This window comes from Salmo salar, chromosome ssa27 (assembly GCF_905237065.1).
Source record: "Salmo salar chromosome ssa27, Ssal_v3.1, whole genome shotgun sequence".
Lineage (NCBI taxonomy): Eukaryota > Metazoa > Chordata > Actinopteri > Salmoniformes > Salmonidae > Salmo > Salmo salar.
Genome location: NC_059468.1, coordinates 42092756 through 42119894, shown reverse-complemented (window position 1 = coordinate 42119894; position 27139 = coordinate 42092756). Strand labels below are relative to the sequence as shown.

Below are 27139 nucleotides of genomic sequence, written 5' to 3'. Positions count from 1 at the left end.
AAACAGCTTGGAAAATTCCAGAAAATGATGTCATGGCTTTAGAAGCTTCTGATAGGATAATTGACATCATTTGAGTCAATTGGAGGTGTACCTGTGGATGTATTTCAAGGCCTACCTTCAAACTCAGTGCCTCTTTGTTTGACATCATGGGAAAATCAAAAGAAATCAGCCAAGACCTCAGAAAAACAATTGTAGACCACCACAAGTTTGGTTCATCCGCCTGAAGGTACCACGTTCATCTGTGCAAACAATAGTACGCAAGTATGAACACCATGGGACCACGCAGCCGTCATACCGCTCAGGAAGGAGACGTGTTCTGTCTCCTAGAGATGAATGTACTTTGGTGTGAAAGTGCAAATCAATCCCAGAACAACAGCAAAGGACCTTGTGAAGATGCTGGAGGAAACAGGTACAAAAGCATCTATATTCACAGTAAAACAAGTCCTATAGCGACATCACCTGAAAGGCCGCTCAGCAAGGAAGAAGCCACTGCTCCAAAACCGCCATAAAAAAAGCCAGACTATGGTTTGCAACTGCACATGGGAACAAAGATCATACTTTTTGGAGAAATGTCCTCTGGTCTGATGAAACAAAAATAGAACTGTTTGGCCATAATGACCATCGTTATGTTTGGAGGAAAAAGGGGGAGGCTTGCAAGCCAAAGAACACCATCCCAACCGTGAAGCACGGGGGTGGCAGCATCATGTTGTGGGGGTGCTTTGCTGCAGGAGGGACTGGTGCACTTCACAAAATAGATGGCACCATGAGGGAATAATTTTTTGGGGATATATTGAAGCAACATCTCAAGACCTCAGTCAGGAAGTTAAAGTTTGGTCGCAAATGGGTCTTCCAAATGAACAATGACCCCAAGCATACTTCCAAAGTTGTGGCAAAATGGCTTAAGGACAACAAAGTCAAGGTATTGGAGTGGCAATCACGAAGCCCTGACCTCAATCCTATAGAAAATGTGTGGGCAGAATTGAAAAAGCGTGTGCGAGCAAGGAGGCCTACAAACCTGACTCAGTTACACCAGCTCTGTCAGGAGGAATGGGCCAAAATTCACCCAACTTATTGTGGGAAGGTTGTGGAAGGCTACCCGAAACATTTAACCCAAGTTAAACATTTAAAGGCAATGCTACCAAATACTAATTGAGTGTATGTAACCTTCTGACCCACTGGGAATGTGACGAAAGAAATAAAAGCTGAAATGAATCAGTCTTTCAACTATTATTCTGACATTTCACATTCTTAAAATAAAGTGGTGATCCTAACTGACCTAAAACAGGGAGTTTTTATTCGGATTAAATGTCAGGAATTGTGAAAAATGGAGTTTAAATGTATTTGGCTAAGGTGTATGGAAACTTCTGACATCAGCTGTAGATCAACATCGGTTCAATTATTTGAATTCCTTTTCATTTGTTTTTTTTCTGTGAGCTCCACACGGACATTGCACAGTTTCTCTAGAGATAAATCAGATCCATTCTGAACTGTGTGATGTAGTAGGGAATTGTAGTTTCTCTAGAGATAAATCAGATCCTGTCTGAACTGTGTGATGTAGAAGGGAGTTGTAGTTTCTCTAGAGATAAATCAGACCCATTCTGAACTGTGTGATGTAGTAGGGAATTGTAGTTTCTCTAGAGATAAATCAGATCCTGTCTGAACTGTGTGATGTAGAAGGGAGTTGTAGTTTCTCTAGAGATAAATCAGACCCATTCTGAACTGTGTGATGTAGTAGGGAGTTGTAGTTTCTCTAGAGATAAATCAGATCCTGTCTGAACTGTGTGATGTAGAAGGGAGTTGTAGTTTCTCTAGAGATAAATCAGACCCATTCTGAACTGTGTGATGTAGTAGGGAGTTGTAGTTTCTCTAGAGATAAATCAGACCCATTCTGAACTGTGTGATGTAGTAGGGAGTTGTAGTTTCTCTAGAGATAAATCAGACCCATTCTGAACTGTGTGATGTAGTAGGGAGTTGTACTTTCTCTAGAGATAAATCAGATCCAGTCTGAACTGTGTGATGTAGTAGGGAGTTGTAGTTTCTCTAGAGATAAATCAGACCCATTCTGAACTGTGTGATGTAGTAGGGAGTTGTACTTTCTCTAGAGATAAATCAGATCCAGTCTGAACTGTGTGATGTAGTAGGGAGTTGTAGTTTCTCTAGAGATAAATCAGACCCATTCTGAACTGTGTGATGTAGAAGGGAATTGTAGTTTCCAACAAGCCAATATTCTACATAGCACCTGCACCGTATCACCAGTCAGCCAGGCAGGTCTTTAATACCAGTCAGCCAGCCAGTCAGTCAGCCACTCAACCAGACAGTCAGCCAGTCAGCCTGCCTGCCAGCCAGCCAGTCAACAAGTCAGCCAGTCTGCCAGCCAGCACTATAAGACAGTCAGCCAGCCAGCCAACACTATAAGCCAGCCAGCCAGTCAGTCAGCCATCCAGCTAGCACTATCAGTCAGCCAGTCAATCAAAGAGTCAGTCAGCCAGTCAACCAGTCAGTTAGCACTATCAGTCAGCCAGTCAATCAAAGAGTCAGTCAGCAAGTCAGCCAGTCAGTCAGTCAGTCAGTTAGTCCAGGAGTCAGCCAGCCAGCCAGCACTATCAGCCAGTCAGCCAGCCAGTCAGCCAGCCAGCCAGCCAGTCAGTCAGTCAGTCCAGGAGTCAGCCAGCCAGTCAGCCAGTCAGTCAGTCCAGGAGTCAGCCAGCCAGCACTATCAGCCAGCCAGCCAGTCAGCCAGCCAGCCAGCCAGTCAGCCAGTCAGCCAGGCAGTCAGCCAGCCAGCCAGCCAGTCAGCCAGGCAGAACTATAAGCCAGTCAGCCAGTCAGCCAGTCAGTCAGCTAGCCAGTCAACCAGTCAGCCAGTAAGTCAGCCAGCACTGTCAGCCAGCCAGGCAGCCAGTCAGCCAGCCAGCCAGTCAGCCAGCCAGAACTATAAGCCAGCCAGTCAGTCAGTCAGCTAGCCAGTCAACCAGTCAGTCAGCCAGTAAGTCAGCCAGCACTATCAGTCAGTCAGCCAGCCAGCCAGGCAGCCAGTCAGTCAGCCAACCAGTCAGCCATTCAGTCAGCCATTCAGTCAGTCAGCCAGTCAGTCAGTCCAGGAGTCAGCCAGCCAGCACTATCAGTCAGCCATTCAGTCAGCCATTCAGTCAGTCAGCCAGTCAGTCAGTCCAGGAGTCAGCCAGCCAGCACTATCAGCCAGCCAGTCAGTCATCCAGACAGTCAGCCAGACAGTCAGTCATTCCAGGAGTCAGCCAGCCAGCCACTCAGTCAGTCAGTCCAGGAGTCAGCCAGCCACTCAGTCAGTCAGTTCAGAGGTCAGCCAGCCAGCCATTCAGTCAGTCAGTCCAGGAGTCAGCCAGCCAGTCAGCCAGTCAGTCAGTCCAGGAGTCAGCCAGCCAGCACTATCAGGCAGTCAGCCAGCCAGTCAGCCAGCCAGTCAGCCAGTCAGCCAGGCAGAACTATAAGCCAGTCAGCCAGTCAGTCAGCTAGCCAGTCAACCAGTCAGCCAGTAAGTCAGCCAGCACTGTCAGTCAGCCAGCCAGCCAGGCAGCCAGTCAGCCAGCCAGCCAGCCAGCCAGTCAGCCAGTCAGCTAGCCAGCCAGAACTATAAGCCAGCCAGTCAGTCAGCTAACCAGTCAACCAGTCAGTCAGCCAGTAAGTCAGCCAGCACTATCAGTCAGCCAGCCAGCCATGCAGCCAGTCAGCCATTCAGTCAGCCATTCAGTCAGTCAGCCAGTCAGTCAGTCCAGGAGTCAGCCAGCCAGCACTATCAGCCAGCCAGTCAGTCATCCAGACAGTCAGCCAGACAGTCAGTCATTCCAGGAGTCAGCCAGCCAGCCACTCAGTCAGTCAGTCCAGGAGTCAGCCAGCCATTCAGTCAGTCAGTCCAGGAGTCAGCCAGCCAGCCACTCAGTCAGTCAGTCCATGAGTCAGCCAGCCAGCCACTCAGTCAGTCAGTCCAGGATCCAGTCAGTCAGTCAGTCCAGAAGTCAGCCAGCCAGCCAGCCATTCAGTCAGTCAGTCAGCCAGTCAGTCAGTCAGTCAGTCAGTCAGTCCAGGATCCAGTCAGTCAGTCCAGGAGTCAGCCAGCCAGCCATTCAGTCAGTCAGCCAGCCAGTCAGTCAGTCAGTCCAGGATCCAGTTAGTCAGTCAGTCAGTCTTTATCTGAGATTAGAGAAGGGAGTCGGTGGCCGTGCTCTGCTTAGGTGACAACACCCAGAGCTCCGTTGAAACACACTCAGCGTGACGCAGCTTGATGAATAGCCCTGTTTAGCCAGCCCCTCCCCCTATACCTGGGGTTGGTGCTGACCTGGGTCCTGTTCATTACCTAGCAAATAAATAAAAAACACTCAAACACGGAATGACTCCCCAAGAACTGCTCTTTTTGCGTTGCAAAATGTTTTGCTACGGTGTGCATTAATGAATAGGACCCTGATCATGTTCACCAGGTTTCCACCAGGTGTATGCTTTACCAGTCTGGTTTGTGATCCTTCAGTGTCTCATTTTCTATCCTTCCTGCTTTGTGACTGTGGTGGTAGCAGAGGCAGTAGGAGAGAGGAGGGAGGCCCCAGTGTTTCTAGTCTGATTAGAAAAAGGCTGGTCACACACAGTAGACTAGCTGCTGTTTTTAGGACGCGCTGTCTCACAAGGTTAGAGCACCAGTCAGTCAAGTCTGGAGGATGTGGGGGCTCTCTCTGTTTCCACCCCCCCAACCCACCACCCAGTGATTTATACCATGTTGTTCTACAGCAGGGGGATTATAGTCTCTCCACCACCCAGTGATTTATACCATGTTGTTCTACAGCAGGGGGATTATAGTCTCTCCACCACCCAGTGATTTATACCATGTTGTTCTACAGCAGGGGGATTATAGTCTCTCCACCACCCAGTGATTTATACCATGTTGTTCTACAGCAGGGGGGATTATAGTCTCTCCACCACCCAGTGATTTATACCATGTTGTTCTACAGCAGGGGGATTATAGTCTCTCCACCACCCAGTGATTTATACCATGTTGTTCTACAGCAGGGGGATTATAGTCTCTCCACCACCCAGTGATTTATACCATGTTGTTCTACAGCAGGGGGATTATAGTCTCTCCACCACCCAGTGATTTATACCATGTTGTTCTACAGCAGGGGGATTATAGTCTCTCCACCACCCAGTGATTTATACCATGTTGTTCTACAGCAGGGGGATTATAGTCTCTCCACCACCCAGTGATTTATACCATGTTGTTCTACAGCAGGGGGATTATAGTCTCTCCACCACCCAGTGATTTATACCATGTTGTTCTACAGCAGGAGGATTATAGTCTCTCCACCACCCAGTGATTTATACCATGTTGTTCTACAGCAGGGGGATTATAGTCTCTCCACCACCCAGTGATTTATACCATGTTGTTCTACAGCAGGGGGATTATAGTCTCTCCACCACCCAGTGATTTATACCATGTTGTTCTACAGCAGGGGGATTATAGTCTCTCCACCACCCAGTGATTTATACCATGTTGTTCTACAGCAGGGGGATTATAGTCTCTCCACCACCCAGTGATTTATACCATGTTGTTCTACAGCAGGGGGATTATAGTCTCTCCACCACCCAGTGATTTATACCATGTTGTTCTACAGCAGGGGGATTATAGTCTCTCCACCACCCAGTGATTTATACCATGTTGTTCTACAGCAGGGGGATTATAGTCTCTCCACCACCCAGTGATTTATACCATGTTGTTCTACAGCAGGGGGATTATAGTCTCTCCACCACCCAGTGATTTATACCATGTTGTTCTACAGCAGGGGGATTATAGTCTCTCCACCACCCAGTGATTTATACCATGTTGTTCTACAGCAGGGGGATTATAGTCTCTCCACCACCCAGTGATTTATACCATGTTGTTCTACAGCAGGGGGATTATAGTCTCTCCACCACCCAGTGATTTATACCATGTTGTTCTACAGCAGGGGGATTATAGTCTCTCCACCACCCAGTGATTTATACCATGTTGTTCTACAGCAGGGGGATTATAGTCTCTCCACCACCCAGTGATTTATACCATGTTGTTCTACAGCAGGGGGATTATAGTCTCTCCACCACCCAGTGATTTATACCATGTTGTTCTACAGCAGGGGGATTATAGTCTCTCCACCACCCAGTGATTTATACCATGTTGTTCTACAGCAGGGGGATTATAGTCTCTCCACCACCCAGTGATTTATACCATGTTGTTCTACAGCAGGGGGATTATAGTCTCTCCACCACCCAGTGATTTATACCATGTTGTTCTACAGCAGGGGGATTATAGTCTCTACGTTCACTAGGCTGGTAGGAGGGTAGGTCTGAAGTGGTCCAGATAACGTTCACTAGGCTGGTAGGAGGGTAGGTCTGAAGTGGTCCAGATAACGTTCACTAGGCTGGTAGGAGGGTAGGTCTGAAGTGGTCCAGATAACGTTCACTAGGCTGGTAGGAGGGTAGGTCTGAAGTGGTCCAGATAACGTTCACTAGGCTGGTAGGAGGGTAGGTCTGAAGTGGTCCAGATAACGTTCACCAGGCTGGTAGGAGGGTAGGTGTGAAGTGGTCCAGATAACGTTCACTAGGCTGGTAGGAGGGTAGGTCTGAAGTGGTCCAGATAACGTTCACCAGGCTGGTAGGAGGGTAGGTGTGAAGTGGTCCAGATAACGTTCACTAGGCTGGTAGGAGGGTAGGTCTGAAGTGGTCCAGATAACGTTCACTAGGCTGGTAGGAGGGTAGGTCTGAAGTGGTCCAGATAACGTTCACTAGGCTGGTAGGAGGGTAGGTCTGAAGTGGTCCAGATAACGTTCACTAGGCTGGTAGGAGGGTAGGTCTGAGGAGGTGTAGGAGCTTTTCTCCAGTCCGTCTCAGAACCATGGAACACCTTTGTTGTCCAATCATCCGCCAGGCCAGTCCTCCGTGATTGGTTATTGGGATTACGCTGCCCATCACCTTGTTTCTCCCTAGTCAGTTAATCCAGACAGTCAGGAGGTGGCATGGCTTTGTCTTGGTGGGCAGTGTGTGTATCGAGCACAAATCCTTCATCTGTACAGTTTCCGTTGGTTGTCTCCAGAAGACATACATTGGCCTTCTATTAGCAGGGAGTGTGCCATATTGGTTACAGCATTAGCCTTATACAGTTCTTAAAGCCTTCCATTATTAGGCCTACAGTTAGTTCACCATACTCAAGCTGTTACCTGGGTAATAATGTCTGTTACCTGGGTAATGTACAAGATGGAGCCGGAGGGTAGGTCTGCCTTATCGGGGCTGGCACTGAAACCACACTCAATAAGCTGTATTCCACGATAAGCAAACAGGAAAATGCTCATCCAGAGGCGGCGCTCCTAGTGGCCGGGGACTTTAATGCAGGAAACTTAAATCAGTTTTACCAAATTTCTATCAGCATGTTAAATGTGCAACCAGAGGGAAAAGAATTCTAAAATTCTTTACTCCACACAGAGAGACACATCCAAACTCTCCCTCTCCCTTGCCCTCCATTTGGCAAATCTGACCATAACTCTATCCTCCTGATCCCTGCTTACAAGCAAAAATTAAAGCAGGAAGCACCAGTGACTCGGTATATAAAAAAGTGGTCAGATAAAGCAGATGCTAAACTATAGGATTATTTTGCTAGCACAGACTGGAATATGTTCTGGGATTCTTTCTATGGCATTAAGGAGTACACCACATCAGTCACTGGCTTCATCAATAAGTGCATCGAGGACGTCGTCCCCACAGTGACTGTACGTACATACCCCAACCAGAAGCCATGGATTACATGCAACATTCGCATCGAGCTAAAGGGTAGAGCTGCCGCTTTCAAGGAGCGGGACTCTAACCCGGAAGCTTATGAGAAATCCTGCTATGCCCTCTGACGAACCATCAAACAAGCAAAGCATCAATACAGGACTAAGATCGAATAACACTACACCGGCTCCAACGCAAGTCGGATGTTTATTTTTTTTATTTATTTCACCTTTATTTAACCTCTATGGGCTAGGTGGGACGCTAGCGTGCCACCCGTGGTGCACTCCATCAACAGCAGGTGCATTTCAAGAGCGGCAAATTTGAATCCAAATAAATGTCAAAATTCAAATTTTTCAAACATACAACTATTTTACACCCTTTGAAAGATAAACATCTCCTTAATCTAACCACGTTTTACGATTTCAAAAAGGTTTTAAGGCGAAAGCATAAATTTAGAGTATGTTAGGACAGTACATTTACAAGAGTTGTGTGTAATGTTTTGTCAAGTCAAAGACAGGGTCACCAAAACCATAAAACCAGCTAAAATGATGCACTAACCTTTTACAATCTCCATCAGATGACACTCCTAGGACATTATGTTAGACAATGCATGCATTTTTAGTTCTATCAAGTTCATATTTATATCCAAAAACAGCGTTTTACTATGGCATTGATGTTGAGGAAATCGTTTCCCTCCAATAACCGGCAGTCAAGTCAGCGTCACAAATTAAATAATTAAAATTAGAAAACATTGGTAAAATATTATATTGTCATTTAAAGAATTATAGATTTACATCTCTTGAACGCAATCAACTTGCCAGATTTAAAAATAACCTTACTGGGAAATCACACTTTGCAATAATCTGAGCACTGCGCCCAGAAAAATACGCGTTGCGATACAGACTAGACGTCATGTTGGGGAGATCTAAAATCGAAAATACTATGTAAATAATCCATTACCTTTGATTCTCTTCATCAGATGTCACTTCCAGGTATCACAGGTCCATAACGAATGTAGTTTTGTTCAAAAAATCTCATCATTTATGTCCAAAAATCTCCGTCTTGTTAGCACATGATCTAAGCCAGCCGGACTTTCGTCATGAACGAGGGGAAAAAATATATTTACGTTCGTTCAAACATGTCAAACGTTGTATAGCATAAATCATTAGGGCCTTTTTTAACCAGAACATGAATAATATTCAAGGTGGACGAATGCATACTCTTTTATAACGTATTGGAACGAGGGTACCCAACATGAACTCGCGCGCCAGGTGTCTAATGGGACATCATCGTTCCATGGCTCTTGTTCGGTCAGATCTCCCTCCAGAAGACTCAAAACACTTTGTAAAGGCTGGTGACATCTAGTGGAAGCAATAGGAAGTGCCAAAATATTCCTCAGCCCCTGTGTTTTTCAATGGGATAGGTTTAAAGGTAATACAACACATCAGGTATCCACTTCCTGTCAGAAAATGTCTCAGGGTTTTGCCTGCCAAATGAGTTCTGTTATACTCACAGACACCATTCAAACAGTTTTAGAAACTTTAGAGTGTTTTTTATCCATATATAATAAGTATATGCATATTCTAGTTACTGGGTAGGATTAGTAACCAGATTAAATCGGGTACATTTTTTTTATCCAGACGTGCAAATGCTGCCCCCTAGCCCTAACAGGTTAACCAGGTGGCCAGTTGAGAACAAGTTCTCATTTACAACTGCAACCTGGCCAAGATAAAGCAAAGCAGTGCGACACAAACAACAACACGGAGTTACACATGGAATAAACAAACGTACAGTGTGTGCAAATGAAGTAAGATTACAATTTAGCAATTAAACACTGGAATGGTAGATGTGCAGAAGATGAATGTGCAAGTAGAGATACTGGGGTGGAAAGAATCAAACAAAAATAACCAATATGGGGGTGAGGTAGTTGGGTGGGCTATTTAGAGATGGGCTATGTACAGGTGCAATGATCTGTAAGCTGCTCTGACAGCTGAAGTTAGTGAGGGAGATATGAGTCTCCAGCTTCAGTGATTTTTGCAATTCGTACCAGTCATTGGCAGCAGAGAACTGGAAGGAAAGGCGGCCAAAGGGGGAATTGGGTTTTGGGGGTGACCAGGGAAATATACCTGCTGGAGCGTGTGCTATGGGTGGGTGCTGCTATAGTGACCAGTGAGCTGAGATAAGGCGGGGCTTTACCTAGCAAAGACTTATAGATGACCTGGAGCCAGTGAGTTTGGCGACTAATATGATGCAAGGGCCAGCCAACGAGAGCATACAGGTCGCAGTGGTGGGTAGTATATGGGGCTTTGGTGACAAAATGGATGGCACTGTGATAGACTGCATCCGATTTGCTGAGTAGAGTGTTGGAGGCTATTTTGTAAATGACATCGCCAAAGTCGAGGATCGGTAGGATAGTCAGTTTTACGAGGGTATGTTTGGCAGCATAAGTGAAGGATGCTTTGCAGCGAAATAGGAAGCCGATTCTAAGACTCCTCTCCCTGTCTGAGGATGTGTCAGGTCTTGCTAACTATTACAGACTACAAAGGGAAGCACAGCCAAGAGCTGCCCAGTAACACTGAAACATGCATGAGAGCATCTTGACTGGTTGCGTCACTGCCTAGTATGGCAGCTGCTCGGCCTCCAACGGCATGGCAAGCGGTACCGGAGTGCCAAGTCTAGGTCCAAGAGGCTTCTAAACAGATTATATCCCCAAGTCATAAGACTCCTGAACATCTAATGAAATGGCTACCCAGACTATTTGCATTGCCCCCCCCCCCCCTTATTTACGCTGCTGCTACTTTCTGTTGTTGTCATCTGTGCATAGTCACTTCAATAGCTCTAACTACATGTAAATACTACCTCAAATAACCGATGCCCTCGCACATTGACTCTGTACCGGTACCCCCCTGTATATTGTCTCGTTATTGTTGTTTTACTGCTGCTCTTTAATTACTTGTTACTTTTATCTCTTATTCTTGTCCGTATGTTCTGAAACTGCATTGTTGGTTGGGGGCTGGTAAGTAAGCATTTCACTGTAAGGCGCATGTGAAAATTTGATTTGATTTGATCAGCTGTTCCGGACGACTGCGTGATCCCGCTCTCCGCAGCCGATGTGAGCAAGACCTTTAAACAGGTCAACATTCCCAAGGCCGCAGGGCCAAACGGATTACCAGGACGTGTACTCCGAGCATGCGCTTACCAACTGGCAAGTGTCTTCACTGACATTTTCAACCTCTCCCTGCCTGAGTCTGTAATACCAACATGTTTCAAGAAGACCACCATAGTCCCTGTGCCCAAGAAAGCGAAGGTAACCTGCCTAAATGACTACCGCCCCATAGCACTCATATCTGTAGCCATGAAGTGCTTTGAAAGGCTGGTCATGGCTCACTTCAACACCATTATCCCAGAAACCCTAGACCCACTCCAATTTGCATACCGCACTAACAGATCCACAGTGCAATCTCTATTGCACTCCATACTGCCCTTTCCCTCCTGGACAAAAGGAACACCTATGTGAGAATGCTATTCGTTGACTACAGCTCAGTGTTCAACACCATAGTGCACTCAAAGCTCATCACTAAGCTAAAGACCCTGAGACTAAACACCTCCCTCTGCAACTGGATCCTGGACTTCCTGACGGGCCGCCCCCAGGTGGTGAGGGTAGGTAGCAAAACATCTGCCACGCTGATCCTCAACAATGGAGCTCCCCAGGGGTACGTGCTCAGTCCCCTCCTGTACTCCCTGTTCACTCATCACTGCACAGCCAGGTACGACTCCCAACACCGTCATTAAGTTTGGTGATGACACAACAGTGGTAGGCCTGATCACCAACAACAATGAGACAGCCTATAGGGAGGTCAGAGACCTGACCGTGTGGTGCCAGGATAACAACCTCTCACTCAACGTGATCAAGACAAACGAGATGATTGTGGACTACAGGAAAAGGAGAAACGAGCACGCCCCCATTCTCATCGACGGGGCTCTGGTGGAGCAGGTTGAGAGCTTCAAGTTCCTCGGTGTCCACATCACCAACAAACTAACATGGTTCAAGCACACCAAGACAGTCGTGAAGAGGGCACGACAAAACCTATTCCCCCGCAGGAGACTGAATAGATTTGGCATGGGTCCTGAGATCCTCAAAAGCTTTTACAGCTGCACCATCGAGAGCATCCTGAAGGGTTGCATCACTGCCTGGTATGGGAACAGCTCAGCCTCCGACCCCAAGGCACTACAGAGGGTAGTGCGTACGGCCCAGTACATCACCGGTGCCAAGCTTCCTGCCATCCAGGACCTCTATACCAGGCGGTGTCAGAGGAAGGCCCTAAAAATTGTCAAAGACTCCAGCCACCCAAGTCATAGACTGTTCTCTCTACTACCGCACGGCAAGCGGTACCAGAGCACCAAGTCGAGGTCCAAGAGGCTTCTAAACAGCTTCTACCCCCAAGCCGTAAGACTCCTGAACAGCCAGTCAAATTGCTAACCAGACTATTTGCATTGCCCCCCCCCCCGCTGCTACTCTCTGTTATTATCTATGCAAACCAATAGGTGGTTGTAAGGCTGGTTGGTTATTTAGGATGCAAGGTTGAGGTTAGCTTGTGGTAAGGTAAGGCGATCTCAGTCCTGTCCCTCAGTCTGAGTCTCATTGGGGACATGATGATATGATGACTAACTTTTCTGTCTGCTTGTCTTTCTGCTTGTCTGCCTGTCTGACTGCCTGTCTATCTGACTGTCTTCCTGTCTGTCTGTCTGTCTGTCTGTCTGTCTGTCTGTCTGTCTGTCTGTCTGTCTGTCTGTCTGTCTGTCTGTCTGTCTGTCTGTCTGTCTGTCTGTCTGCGTCTGTCTGCCTGTTTGCCTGTTTGCCTGTCTGCCTGGCCTCCCCCTTATAAGATGATCCCGTTACATGACAATGTGGCTTAAAGTTTGGCGTTTCCATTTCACATGAAACATGTGGTAGACAGTCGAGATTTGGCAGGGACATTTTAGGTACAATTTTAGTGTCTGTGTGTGTGTGTGTGTGTGTGTGTGTGTGTGTGTGTAGTTTTGCATGGGGGATTTTTGGGAAGTTTTAGTGTGTGTGACTGTGTGTGTGACCATGTGTCACAGGGTGATATGTGGCCGTAGAGGGTTTGGAAGCATACAGCTGGCTGTGTTTGGCTGTCTCAGCCTCCTCCTCTCCAGTCTCAGCCTCCAATCCTGGGCTTCCTCACTCTCCCTCCCTCCTCCCCTGTCAGATCACCCTGTCTCCTTTCCCTCCTCCCCCCTCAGATCACCCTGTCTCCTCTCCCTCCTCCCCCCTCAGATCACCCTTTCTCCAAAGCAGTTAACCCCCAAAACAAGGAAGTTAAACCTCAAAACAAGGCAGTTAACCCCCAGAACAAGGCAGTTAACCCCCAAAACAAAGCAGTTAAACCTCAAAACAAGGCAGTTAAACCTACATATAAGGCAGTTTACCCCCTCAAAACAAGGCAGTTACCCCCAAAACAAGGCAGTTAACCCCCAAAACAAGGCAGTTAACCCCCAAAACAAGGCAGTTAACCCCCAAAACAAGGCAGTTAAACCTCAAAACAAGGCAGTTAAACCTACATATAAGGCAGTTTACCCCCTCAAAACAAGGCAGTTACCCCCAAAACAAGGCAGTTAACCCCCAAAACAAGGCAGTTAACCCCCAAAACAAGGCAGTTAACCCCCAAAACAAGGCAATTACCCCAAAACAAGGCAGTTAAACCTCAAAACAAGGCAATTACCCCCAAAACAAGGCAGTTAACCCTCAAAACAAGGCAGTTAACCCCCAAAACAAGACAGTTAACCCGCACAACAAGGCAGTTAAACCTCAAAACAAGGCAATTACCCCAAAACAAGGCATTTAACCCCCAAAACAAGGCAGTTAACCCCCAAAACAAGGCAGTTAAATCTAAAAATAAGGCAGTTACCCCCCCCAAAACAAGGCAGTTACCCCCAAAACAAGGCAGTTAAACCCCAAAACAAGGCAGTTACCCCCCAAAACAAGCAGTTAAACCTCAAAACAAGGCAGTTAATCCCCAAAACAACTGCTCCCTGGGCGCCAATGACGTGCAGCCCACCCGCACCTCTCTGATTCAGAGGGTTTTGGTTAAATGTGGTAGACACATTTCGGTTGAATACAGTCAGTTATGCAACTGACTTGGTTTCCTTCCCTCCCTCCCTCCTACCCCGTCAGATCTTGAGAGCACAGCTGTTTTCCTTCTGTTATGAAACGGCAGGCCAAAGTGAGGTAACAGAAAATGGTTTCATGAAATATAGATCTGATTCTGCAGCCTAAACAGAGCCTCAGCCAGGTTCACTCTGGCAGACACTGTGTGTGTGTGTGTGTGTGTGTGTGTGTGTGTGTGTGTGTGTGTGTGTGTGTGTGTGTGTGTGTGTGTGTGTGTGTGTGTGTGTGTGTGTGTATTGTCCTCAGTTTCTGAGCTCACATAAAGAAGTTAGATTGGGTCTTATGTAATGCCTCTCCTCTCCTGCTGCATTCTCCAAGACACACGCACACGCACGTACACACGCACGTACACACGCACGTACACACGCACGTACACACGCACATACACACGCGCCAGCCAGCCAGCGCCATATTCCTTTAATAAGCCAGGCTTGCTTTGACCTGAATTGTGATGGTGAAAGTGGTGTTGTTGCCTACCTTCACCACCCGTCAGGAAGTCCAGGACCCATTTGCACAGGGCGGGGTTCAGACCTAGGGTCCTTAGCTTAGTGATGAGCTTGGAGGGCACTATGTTGTTGAAGGCTGAGCTGTATTCAATGAACAGCATTCTTACATACTGTAGGTATTCCTCTTGTCCAGATGGGATAGGGCAATTTGCAGTGTGACGGCGAATGCGTCGTACGTGGATCTGTTGGTGGTGGTATGCAAATTGTAGTGGGTTTACTCTAGTGTGTCGAGCAAGGTGGAGGTGATATAGGCCTTGACTAGACTCTCAAAGCACTTCATGATGACAGAGGGCGATAGTTATTTGGGGCGATAGTTATTTCGTTCAGTTAACTTGGTTTTCTAAACTTGCTTGGGTAGAGAAACAATGGTGAACATCTTGAAGCAAGTGTGAACAACAGACTGGGATAGAGAGAGGTTGAATATGTCCATAAACGCTCTGATGACGCGCCTAGGGTGGAGAGGGGTTTTCTCTACCACCTGAGTCACACAGGATCCCCAGCCCCAGTATATACCAACACAGGATCCCCAGCCCCAGTATATACCCACACAGCATCCCCAGTATATACCAACACAGGATCCCCAGCCCCAGTATATACCCACACAGGGACCACAGTATATACCAACACAGGATCCCCAGTATATACCCACACAGGATCCCCAGCCCCAGTATATACCCACACAGGATCCCCAGCCCCAGTATATACCCACACAGGATCCCCAATATATACCAACACAGGATCCCCAGCCCCAGTATATACCCACACAGGGACCCCAGTATATACCAACACAGGATCACCAGTATATACCCACACAGGGACCCCAGTATATACCAACACAGGATCCCCAGTTCATACCCACACAGGATCCCCAGCCCCAGTATATACCCACACAGGATCCCCAGTATATACCAACACATGATCCCCAGTATATACCAACACAGGATCCCCAGTATATACCCACACAGGATCCCCAGTATATACCCACACAGGATCCCCAGCCCCAGTATATACCCACACAGGATCCCCAGTATATACCAACACAGGATCCCCAGTATATACCCACACAGGATCCCCAGTATATACCCACACAGGATCCCCAGCCCCAGTATATACCAACACAGGGACCCCAGTATATACCCACACAGGATCCCCAGTATATACCCACACAGGATCCCCAGCCCCAGTATATACCCACACAGGATCCCCAGCCCCAGTATATACCAACACAGGGACCCCAGTATATACCCACACAGGATCCCCAGTATATACCAACACAGGATCCCCAGCCCCAGTATATACCCACACAGGATCCCCAGTATATACCCACACAGGATCCCCAGCCCCAATATATACCCACACAGGATCCCCAGTATATACCAACACAGGATCCCCAGTATATACCCACACAGGATCCCCAGCCCCAGTATATACCAACACAGGATCCCCAGCCCCAGTATATACCCACACAGGATACCCAGCCCCAGTATATACCAACACAGGATCCCCAGCCCCAGTATATACCCACACAGGGATCCCAGCCCCAGTATATACCCACACAGGATCCCCAGCCCCAGTATATACCCACACAGGATCCCCAGCCCCAGTATATACCAACACAGGATCCCCAGCCCCAGTATATACCCACACAGGATCCCCAGCCCCAGTATATACCCACACAGGATCCCCAGCCCCAGTATATACCAACACAGGATCCCCAGTATATACCCACACAGGATCCCTAGCCCCAGTATATACCCACACAGGATCCCCAGTATATACCAACACAGGATCCCCAGCCCCAGTATATACCAACACAGGATCCCCAGTATATACCAACACAGGATCCCCAGCCCGAGTATATACCAACACAGGATCCCCAGTATATACCCACACAGGATCCCTAGCCCCAGTATATACCCACACAGGATCCCCAGCCCCAGTATATACCAACACAGGATCCCCAGCCCCAGTATATACCAACACAGGATCCCCAGCCCCAGTATATACCAACACAGGATCCCCAGCCCCAGTATATACCAACACAGGATCCCCAGCCCCAGTATATACCAACACAGGATCCCCAGTATATACCAACACAGGATCCCCAGCCCCAGTATATACCAACACAGGATCCCCAGTATATACCAACACAGGATCCCCAGTATATACCCACACAGGGACCCCAGCCCCAGTATATACCAACACAGGATCCCCAGCCCCAGTATATACCAACACAGGATCCCCAGTATATACCCACACAGGGATCCCCAGCCCCAGTATATACCCACACAGGGATCCCCAGCCCCAGTATATACCCACACAGGGATCCCCAGCCCCAGTATATACCCACACAGGATCCCCAGCCCCAGTATATACCAACACAGGATCCCCAGTATATACCAACACAGGATCCCCAGCCCCAGTATATACCCACACAGGATCCCCAGCCCCAGTATATACCAACACAGGATCCCCAGCCCCATTATATACCAACACAGCATCCCTAGCCCCAGTATATACCAACACAGGATCCCCAGCCCCAGTATATACCCACACAGGATCCCCAGCCCCAGTATATACCCACACAGGATCCCCAGCCCCAGTATATACCCACACAGAATCCCCAGCCCCAGTATATACCCACACAGGATCCCCAGCCCCAGTATATACCAACACAGGATCCCCAGCCCCAGTATATACCAACACAGGATCCCCAGTATATACCTCAGCCCCAGTATAGACCCAGTATAGACCTCAGACCCAGTATAGACCCAGTATATACCTCAGACCCAGTATAGACCCAGTATATACCTCAGACCCAGTATATACCTCAGACCCAGTATAGACCCAGTATAGACCTCAGACCCAGTATAGACCCAGTATATACCTCAGACCCAGTATATACCTCAGACCCAGTATAGACCCAGTATAGACCCAGTATATACCGCAGACCCAGTATAGACCCAGTATATACCTCAGACCCAGTATAGACCCAGTATATACCTCAGACCCAGTATATACCTCAGACCCAGTATATACCTCAGACCCAGTATAGATCCAGTATATACCTCAGACCCAGTATAGACCCAATATATACCTCTCTGTCTCTCTCTGTCTCTCTATCTCTCAATCTCTCGCTCTCTCTCTTTCTTCCTCTCTCTCTGTCTCTCTCTCTCTCTTTTTGCTCTGTCTGTCTGTCTGCCTGCCTGTCTGTCTGACTGTCTGCCTACCTGTCTGAGTCTGCCTGTCTGTCTGCCTCTCTGTCTCTCTCTCTGTCTCTCTTTCTCGCTCTCTCTCTCTTTATCCCTCTCTTTTTCTCTCAATTAAATTAAATTCAAGGGGCTTTATTGGCATGGGAAACATATGTTAACGTTGCCAAAGCAAGTGAGGTAGATAATATACAGAAGTGAAATAAACAATAAAACTCTCTCTGTCTCTCTCTCTCTCTCTCTCTCTCTCTCTCTCTCTCTCTCTCTCTCTGTCTCTCTCTGTCTCTCTCTCTCTCTCTCTCTCTCTCTCTCTCTGTCTCTCAGAATAACATGTCCACACACCCTTGTGGATCAGCAAATAACATTAGTGAACATGTCAGTTTGGTTGTGGTATCTCTGCTACCCTCTCGTGGTCAGACACATAACAACACCTAGCTCCAAAATCTTCTACATTCTACACCATACTCTATATAGTGCACTGGAATATCACTGGATTTGACATGTATATTAAACCTCTCTCTCTGTGTTTCTCTCTCTGTTTCAGCTGAACTGGAGTTTGTTCAGATAGTAATCATAATGGTGGTGATGACAGTGATGGTGGTGGTGATTATCTGTCTGTTGAACCACAGGCTGTCTGCCCTGGCCTTCTTTAGCAGACAGACACACAGCCACAACCAGGACAGACAGCGGGATCAGGTCAACATGCAGCACGTCAGTACACAACTACCTACCTACCTACCTACCTACCTACCTACCTACCTACCTAATAAATGATGAGTGTGTGTGTGTGTGTGTGTGTGTGCATACATGGACCTGTGTGACAAGATTTTGATGTATGACTTAATTTGGCCTTAAAAAAAAATAGTCCCCAGTGCAGAGAGACAGAGAGAGAGACAGAGACAGAGAGGCAGAGAGACAGCGAGTTAGAGAGGCATTAGGATAGCTGCTTCATCCTAATTTTTATTGATGAGTCTGGCCGGGTGCAGTGAGCAGAGCTGGAGGAGCTAGGAGGAGCTGGAGGAGCTGGAGGAGCTAGGAGGAGCTGGAGGAGCTAGGAGGAGCTGGAGGAGCTGGAGGAGCTAGGAGAAGCTGGAGGAGCTAGGAGGAGGTGGAGGAACTAGGAGGTGCTGGAGGAACTGGAGGAGCTGGAGAAGCTGGAGGATGCTAGGAGAAGCTGGAGGAACTGGAGGAGCTGGAGAAGCTGGAGGAGCTAGGAGAAGCTGGAGGAACTAGGAGGAGCTGGAGGAATTAGGAGGAGCTGGAGGAAATAGGAGGAACTGGAGGAGCTAGGAGGAGCTGGAGAATCTAGGAAAGCTAGGAGGAGCTGGAGGAGCTAGGAGGAACTAGGAGGAACTAGGAGAAGCTAGGAAAGCTAGGAGGAGCTGGAGGAGCTAGGAGGAGCTAGGAGAAGCTAGGAAAAGCTATGAGATGCTGGAGGAGCTAGGAGGAGCTGGAGGAGCTGGAGAAGCTGGAGGAGCTAGGAGGTGCTAGGAGGAGCTAGGAGAAGCTAGGGTAAGCTAGAAGAAGCTGGAGAAGCTAGGAGGAGCTGGAGGAGCTGGAGGAGCTAGGAGGAGCTGGAGGAGCTAGGAGGAGCTGGAGGAACTAGGAGAAGCTAGGAGGAGCTGGAGGAACTAGGAGGAGCTAGGAGGAACTAGGAGAAGCTAGGAGAAGCTAGGAGGAGCTGGAGGAGCTAGGAGGAGCTGGAGAAGCTGGAGGAGCTAGGAGAAGCTAGGAGGAGCTGGAGGAGCTAGGAGGAGCTGGAGGAGCTAGGAGGAGCTGGAGCAACTGGAGGAGCTGGAGAAGCTGGAGGAGCTAGGAGAAGCTAGGAGAAGCTAGGAGGAGCTGGAGGAGCTAGGAGAAGCTAGGAGGAGCTGGAGGAACTAGGAGGAGCTGGAGGAGCTAGGAGGAGCTGGAGAAGCTGGAGGAGCTAGGAGAAGCTAGGAGGTGATGGAGGAGCTAGGAGGAGCTGGAGGAGCTAGGAGGAGCTGGAGGAGCTAGGAGGAGCTGGAGGAACTGGAGGAGCTGGAGAAGCTGGAGGAGCTAGGAGAAGCTAGGAGAAGCTAGGAGGAGCTGGAGGAGCTAGGAGAAGCTAGGAGGAGCTGGAGGAACTAGGAGGAGCTAGGAGGAACTAGGAGAAGCTAGGAGGAGCTGGAGGAGCTGGAGAAGCTGGAGGAGCTAGGAGAAGCTAGGAGGTGATGGAGGAGCTAGGAGAAGCTAGGAGGAGCTGGAGGAGCTAGGAGGAGCTGGAGGAGCTAGGAGGAGCTGGAGGAACTGGAGGAGCTGGAGAAGCTGGAGGAGCTAGGAGAAGCTAGGAGGAGCTGGAGGAGCTAGGAGAAGCTAGGAGAAGCTGGAGGAGCTAGGAGGAGCTGGAGGAGCTAGGAGGAGCTGGAGGAACTGGAGGAGCTAGGAGGAGCTGGAAGAAGCTAGGAGGAGCTGGAGGAACTAGGAGGAGCTAGGAGGAACTAGGAGAAGCTAGGAGAAGCTAGGTGGAGCTGGAGGAGCTAGGAGGAGCTGGAGGAACTAGGAGGAGCTGGAGGAACTGGAGGAGCTGGAGAAGCTGGAGGAGCTAGGAGAAGCTAGGGGAAGCTAGGAGGAGCTAGGAGAAGCTGGAGAAGCTAGGAGGAGCGGAGGAGCTGGAGGAACTGGAGGAGCTAGGAGGAGCTGGAGGAACTAGGAGAAGCTAGGAGGTACTAGGAGGAGCTATGAGAAGCTAGGAGAAGCTAGGAGGAGCTGGAGGGGCTAGGAGGAGCTGGAGGAGCTGGAGGAGCTAGGAGAAGCTAGGGGGTGCTGGAGGAGCTAGGAGAAGCTAGGAAAAGCTAGGAGGAGCTGGAGGAGCTAGGAGGAGCTAGGAGGAGCTGGAGGAACTGGAGGAGCTGGAGAAGCTGGAGGAGCTAGGAGAAGCTAGGAGGAGCTGGAGGAGCTAGGAGAAGCTAGGAAAGCTGGTGGAGCTAGGAGGAGCTGGAGGAACTAGGAGGAGCTGGATGAACTGGAGGAGCTGGAGAAGCTGGAGGAGCTAGGAGAAGCTATGAGAAGCTAGGAGGTGCTAGGAGGAGCTGGAGGAGCTAGGGGAAGCTAGGAGAAGCTATGAGAAGCTGGAGGAGCTAGGAGGAGCTGGAGGAGCTAGGAGGAGCTGGAGGAACTGGAAGAACTAGGAGGAGCTAGGAGGAACTAGGAGAAGCTAGGTGAAGCTAGGGGGAGCTGGAGGAGCTAGGAGGAGCTGGAGGAACTAGGAGGAGCTGGAGGAACTGGAGAAGCTGGAGGAGCTAGGAGGTGCTAGGAGGAGCTAGGAGAAGCTAGGGTAAGCTAGAAGAAGCTGGAGAAGCTAGGAGGAGCTGGAGGAGCTGGAGGAGCTAGGAGGAGCTGGAGGAGCTAGGAGGAGCTGGAGGAACTAGGAGAAGCTAGGAGGAGCTGGAGGAACTAGGAGGAGCTAGGAGGAACTAGGAGAAGCTAGGAGAAGCTAGGAGGAGCTGGAGGAGCTAGGAGGAGCTGGAGAAGCTGGAGGAGCTAGGAGAAGCTAGGAGGTGATGGAGGAGCTAGGAGGAGCTGGAGGAGCTAGGAGGAGCTGGAGGAGCTAGGAGGAGCTGGAGGAACTGGAGGAGCTGGAGAAGCTGGAGGAGCTAGGAGAAGCTAGGAGAAGCTAGGAGGAGCTGGAGGAGCTAGGAGAAGCTAGGAGGAGCTGGAGGAACTAGGAGGAGCTAGGAGGAACTAGGAGAAGCTAGGAGAAGCTAGGAGGAGCTGGAGGAGCTGGAGGAGCTGGAGGAGCTAGGAGAAGCTAGGAGGTGATGGAGGAGCTAGGAGAAGCCAGGAGGAGCTGGAGGAGCTAGGAGGAGCTGGAGGAGCTAGGAGGAGCTGGAGGAGCTAGGAGGAGCTGGAGGAACTGGAGGAGCTAGGAGGAGCTGGAAGAAGCTAGGAGGAGCTGGAGGAACTAGGAGGAGCTAGGAGGAACTAGGAGAAGCTAGGAGAAGCTGGAGGAGCTAGGAGAAGCTGGAGGAGCTAGGAGGAGCTGGAGGAGCTAGGAGGAGCTGGAGGAACTGGAGGAGCTAGGAGGAGCTGGAAGAAGCTAGGAGGAGCTGGAGGAACTAGGAGGAGCTAGGAGGAACTAGGAGAAGCTAGGAGAAGCTAGGTGGAGCTGGAGGAGCTAGGAGGAGCTGGAGGAACTAGGAGGAGCTGGAGGAACTGGAGGAGCTGGAGAAGCTGGAGGAGCTAGGAGAAGCTAGGCGAAGCTAGGCGGAGCTAGGAGAAGCTGGAGAGCTAGGAGGAGCTGGAGGAGCTAGGAGGAGCTGGAGGAACTAGGAGAAGCTAGGAGGTACTAGGAGGAGCTAGGAGAAGCTAGGAGAAGCTAGGAGGAGCTGGAGGGGCTAGGAGGAGCTGGAGGAGCTGGAGAAGCTGGAGGAGCTAGGAGAAGCTAGGGGGTGCTGGAGGAGCTAGGAGAAGCTAGGAAAAGCTAGGAGGAGCTGGAGGAGCTAGGAGGAGCTAGGAGGAGCTGGAGGAACTGGAGGAGCTGGAGAAGCTGGAGGAGCTAGGAGAAGCTAGGAGAAGCTAGGAGGAGCTGGAGGAGCTAGGAGAAGCTAGGAAAGCTGGTGGAGCTAGGAGGAGCTGGAGGAACTAGGAGGAGCTGGATGAACTGGAGGAGCTGGAGAAGCTGGAGGAGCTAGGAGAAGCTATGAGAAGCTAGGAGGTGCTAGGAGGAGCTGGAGGAGCTAGGGGAAGCTAGGAGAAGCTATGAGAAGCTGGAGGAGCTAGGAGGAGCTGGAGGAGCTAGGAGGAGCTGGAGGAACTGGAAGAACTAGGAGGAGCTAGGAGGAACTAGGAGAAGCTAGGTGAAGCTAGGAGGAGCTGGAGGAGCTAGGAGGAGCTGGAGGAACTAGGAGGAGCTGGAGGAACTGGAGAAGCTGGAGGAGCTAGGAGGTGCTAGGAGGAGCTAGGAGAAGCTAGGGTAAGCTAGAAGAAGCTGGAGAAGCTAGGAGGAGCTGGAGGAGCTGGAGGAGCTAGGAGGAGCTGGAGGAGCTAGGAGGAGCTGGAGGAACTAGGAGAAGCTAGGAGGAGCTGGAGGAACTAGGAGGAGCTAGGAGGAACTAGGAGAAGCTAGGAGAAGCTAGGAGGAGCTGGAGGAGCTAGGAGGAGCTGGAGAAGCTGGAGGAGCTAGGAGAAGCTAGGAGGTGATGGAGGAGCTAGGAGGAGCTGGAGGAGCTAGGAGGAGCTGGAGGAGCTAGGAGGAGCTGGAGGAACTGGAGGAGCTGGAGAAGCTGGAGGAGCTAGGAGAAGCTAGGAGAAGCTAGGAGGAGCTAGGAGAAGCTAGGAGGAGCTGGAGGAACTAGGAGGAGCTAGGAGGAACTAGGAGAAGCTAGGAGAAGCTAGGAGGAGCTGGAGGAGCTGGAGGAGCTAGGAGAAGCTAGGAGGTGATGGAGGAGCTAGGAGAAGCCAGGAGGAGCTGGAGGAGCTAGGAGGAGCTGGAGGAGCTAGGAGGAGCTGGAGGAGCTAGGAGGAGCTGGAGGAACTGGAGGAGCTAGGAGGAGCTGGAAGAAGCTAGGAGGAGCTGGAGGAACTAGGAGGAGCTAGGAGGAACTAGGAGAAGCTAGGAGAAGCTGGAGGAGCTAGGAGAAGCTGGAGGAGCTAGGAGGAGCTGGAGGAGCTAGGAGGAGCTGGAGGAACTGGAGGAGCTAGGAGGAGCTGGAAGAAGCTAGGAGGAGCTGGAGGAACTAGGAGGAGCTAGGAGGAACTAGGAGAAGCTAGGAGAAGCTAGGTGGAGCTGGAGGAGCTAGGAGGAGCTGGAGGAACTAGGAGGAGCTGGAGGAACTGGAGGAGCTGGAGAAGCTGGAGGAGCTAGGAGAAGCTAGGCGAAGCTAGGCGGAGCTAGGAGAAGCTGGAGAGCTAGGAGGAGCTGGAGGAGCTAGGAGGAGCTGGAGGAACTAGGAGAAGCTAGGAGGTACTAGGAGGAGCTAGGAGAAGCTAGGAGAAGCTAGGAGGAGCTGGAGGGGCTAGGAGGAGCTGGAGGAGCTGGAGAAGCTGGAGGAGCTAGGAGAAGCTAGGGGGTGCTGGAGGATCTAGGAGAAGCTAGGAAAAGCTAGGAGGAGCTGGAGGAGCTAGGAGGAGCTAGGAGGAGCTGGAGGAACTGGAGGAGCTGGAGAAGCTGGAGGAGCTAGTAGAAGCTAGGAGAAGCTAGGAGGAGCTGGAGGAGCTAGGAGAAGCTAGGAGAAGCTGGTGGAGCTAGGAGGAGCTGGAGGAACTAGGAGGAGCTGGAGGAACTGGAGAAGCTGGAGGAGCTAGGAGAAGCTAGGAGAAGCTAGGAGTTGCTAGGAGGAGCTGGAGGAGCTAGGAGAAGCTAGGGGAAGCTGGAGGAGCTGGAGGAGCTAGGAGGAGCTGGAGGAACTAGGAGAAGCTAGGAGGAGCTGGAGGAACTAGGAGGAGATAGGAGAAGCTAGGAGGAGCTGGAGGACCTAGGAGGAGCTGGAGGAGCTAGGAGAAGCTAGGAGGTGCTAGGAGAAGCTAGGAGGAGCTGGAGGACCTAGGAGGAGCTGGAGGAGATAGGAGGAGCTGGAGGAGCTAGGAGAAGCTAGGAGAAGCTTGGAGGAGCTGGAGGAGCTAGGAGAAGCTATGAGAAGCTGGAGGAGCTAGGAGGAGCTGGAGGAGCTAGGAGGAGCTGGAGGAACTGGAGGAGCTAGGAGGAGCTGGAGGAACTAGGAGAAGCTAGGAGGAGCTGGATGAACTAGGAGAAGCTGGAGGAGCTAGGAGGAACTAGGAGAAGCTAGGAGAAGCTAGGAGGAGCTGGAGGAACTGGAGGAGCTAGGAGAAGCTAGGAGGTGCTAGGAGGAGCTGGAGGAGCTAGGAGAAGCTAGGAGAAGCTAGGAGGAGCTGGAGGAGCTAGGAGGAGCTAGGAGGGGCTGGAGGAACTGGAGGAGCTGGAGGTGCTAGGAGGAGCTAGGAGGTGCTAGGAGGAGCTAGGAGGTGCTAGGAGGAGCTAGGAGGTGCTAGGAGGTGCTAGGATGAGCTGGAGGAGCTACGAGGAGCTGGAGGAGCTAGGAGGAGCTAGGATGAGCTGGAGGAGCTGGAGGAGCTAGGAGATGCTAGGATGAGCTGGAGGAGCTACGAGGAGCTGGAGGAGCTAGGAGGAGCTAGGAGGAGCTGGAGGAGCTGGAGGAACTAGGAGGAGCTGGAGGAACTAGGAGAAGCTAGGAGGAGCTGGAGGAGCTGGGGGAAGCTAGGAGGAGCTGGAGAAGCTAGGAGAAGCTAGGAGGAGCTGGAGAAGCTTGGAGGTGCTAGGAGGTGCTAGGAGGAGCTGGAGGAGCTAGGAGGAGCTGGAGGAACTAGGAGAAGCTAGGAGGAGCTGGTGGAACTGGAGGAGCTTGGAGAAGCTAGGAGGAGCTGGAGGAGCTAGCAGGAGCTGTAGAAGCTAGGAGGAGCTGGAGGAGCTAGGAGGAGCTGGAGGAGCTAGGAGGAGCTGGAGGAGCTAGGAGGATCTAGGAGAAGCTGGAGGAGCTGGAGGAGCTAGGAGGATCTAGGAGAAGCTGGAGGAGCTGGGAGGAGCTAGGAGAAGCTGGAGGAACTAGGAGGAGCTGGAGGAACTGGAGAAGCTGGAGGAGCTAGGAGAAGCTAGGAGGAGCTGGAGGAACTAGGAGGAGCTAGGAGGAACTAGGAGAAGCTAGGAGAAGCTGGAGGAGCTAGGAGAATCTGGAGGAGCTAGGAGGAGCTGGAGGAGCTAGGAGGAGCTGGAGGAACTGGAGGAGCTAGGAGGAGCTGGAAGAAGCTAGGAGGAGCTGGAGGAACTAGGAGGAGCTAGGAGGAACTAGGAGAAGCTAGGAGAAGCTAGGTGGAGCTGGAGGAGCTAGGAGGAGCTGGAGGAACTAGGAGGAGCTGGAGGAACTGGAGGAGCTGGAGAAGCTGGAGGAGCTAGGAGAAGCTAGGCGAAGCTAGGCGGAGCTAGGAGAAGCTGGAGAGCTAGGAGGAGCTGGAGGAGCTAGGAGGAGCTGGAGGAACTAGGAGGAGCTGGTGGAACTGGAGGAGCTTGGAGAAGCTAGGAGGAGCTGGAGGAGCTAGCAGGAGCTGTAGAAGCTAGGAGGAGCTGGAGGAGCTAGGAGGAGCTGGAGGAGCTAGGAGGAGCTGGAGGAGCTAGGAGGATCTAGGAGAAGCTGGAGGAGCTGGGAGGAGCTAGGAGGAGCTGGAGGAACTAGGAGGAGCTAGGAGGAACTAGGAGAAGCTAGGAGAAGCTGGAGGAGCTAGGAGAAGCTGGAGGAACTAGGAGGAGCTGGAGGAACTGGAGAAGCTGGAGGAGCTAGGAGAAGCTAGGAGGAGCTGGAGGAACTAGGAGGAGCTAGGAGGAACTAGGAGAAGCTAGGAGAAGCTGGAGGAGCTAGGAGAATCTGGAGGAGCTAGGAGGAGCTGGAGGAGCTAGGAGGAGCTGGAGGAACTGGAGGAGCTAGGAGGAGCTGGAAGAAGCTAGGAGGAGCTGGAGGAACTAGGAGGAGCTAGGAGGAACTAGGAGAAGCTAGGAGAAGCTAGGTGGAGCTGGAGGAGCTAGGAGGAGCTGGAGGAACTAGGAGGAGCTGGAGGAACTGGAGGAGCTGGAGAAGCTGGAGGAGCTAGGAGAAGCTAGGCGAAGCTAGGCGGAGCTAGGAGAAGCTGGAGAGCTAGGAGGAGCTGGAGGAGCTAGGAGGAGCTGGAGGAACTAGGAGAAGCTAGGAGGTACTAGGAGGAGCTAGGAGAAGCTAGGAGAAGCTAGGAGGAGCTGGAGGGGCTAGGAGGAGCTGGAGGAGCTGGAGAAGCTGGAGGAGCTAGGAGAAGCTAGGAGAAGCTAGGAGGAGCTGGAGGAGCTAGGAGAAGCTAGGAGAAGCTGGTGGAGCTAGGAGGAGCTGGAGGAACTAGGAGGAGCTGGAGGAACTGGAGAAGCTGGAGGAGCTAGGAGAAGCTAGGAGAAGCTAGGAGTTGCTAGGAGGAGCTGGAGGAGCTAGGAGAAGCTAGGGGAAGCTGGAGGAGCTGGAGGAGCTAGGAGGAGCTGGAGGAACTAGGAGAAGCTAGGAGGAGCTGGAGGAACTAGGAGGAGATAGGAGAAGCTAGGAGGAGCTGGAGGACCTAGGAGGAGCTGGAGGAGCTAGGAGAAGCTAGGAGGTGCTAGGAGAAGCTAGGAGGAGCTGGAGGACCTAGGAGGAGCTGGAGGAGATAGGAGGAGCTAGGAGAAGCTAGGAGAAGCTTGGAGGAGCTGGAGGAGCTAGGAGAAGCTATGAGAAGCTGGAGGAGCTAGGAGGAGCTGGAGGAGCTAGGAGGAGCTGGAGGAACTGGAGGAGCTAGGAGGAGCTGGAGGAACTAGGAGAAGCTAGGAGGAGCTGGAGGAACTAGGAGAAGCTGGAGGAGCTAGGAGGAACTAGGAGAAGCTAGGAGAAGCTAGGAGGAGCTGGAGGAACTGGAGGAGCTAGGAGAAGCTAGGAGGTGCTAGGAGGAGCTGGAGGAGCTAGGAGAAGCTAGGAGGAGCTAGGAGGAGC

The 27139-nt window shown here is 50.8% G+C and overlaps 1 protein-coding gene across 1 annotated transcript in view; it reads left to right on the top strand.

Annotated features, from left to right (window-relative positions):
• ldlrad4a (low density lipoprotein receptor class A domain containing 4a) overlaps nt 1-27139 on the top strand; it is a 62278-nt gene that overhangs the window by 32206 nt on the left and 2933 nt on the right. The window contains exon 2 of the mRNA XM_045709536.1: nt 18211-18377. Within this exon, the coding sequence (XP_045565492.1) occupies nt 18211-18377 (167 nt within the window). The remainder of the gene's footprint in view (nt 1-18210; nt 18378-27139) is intronic.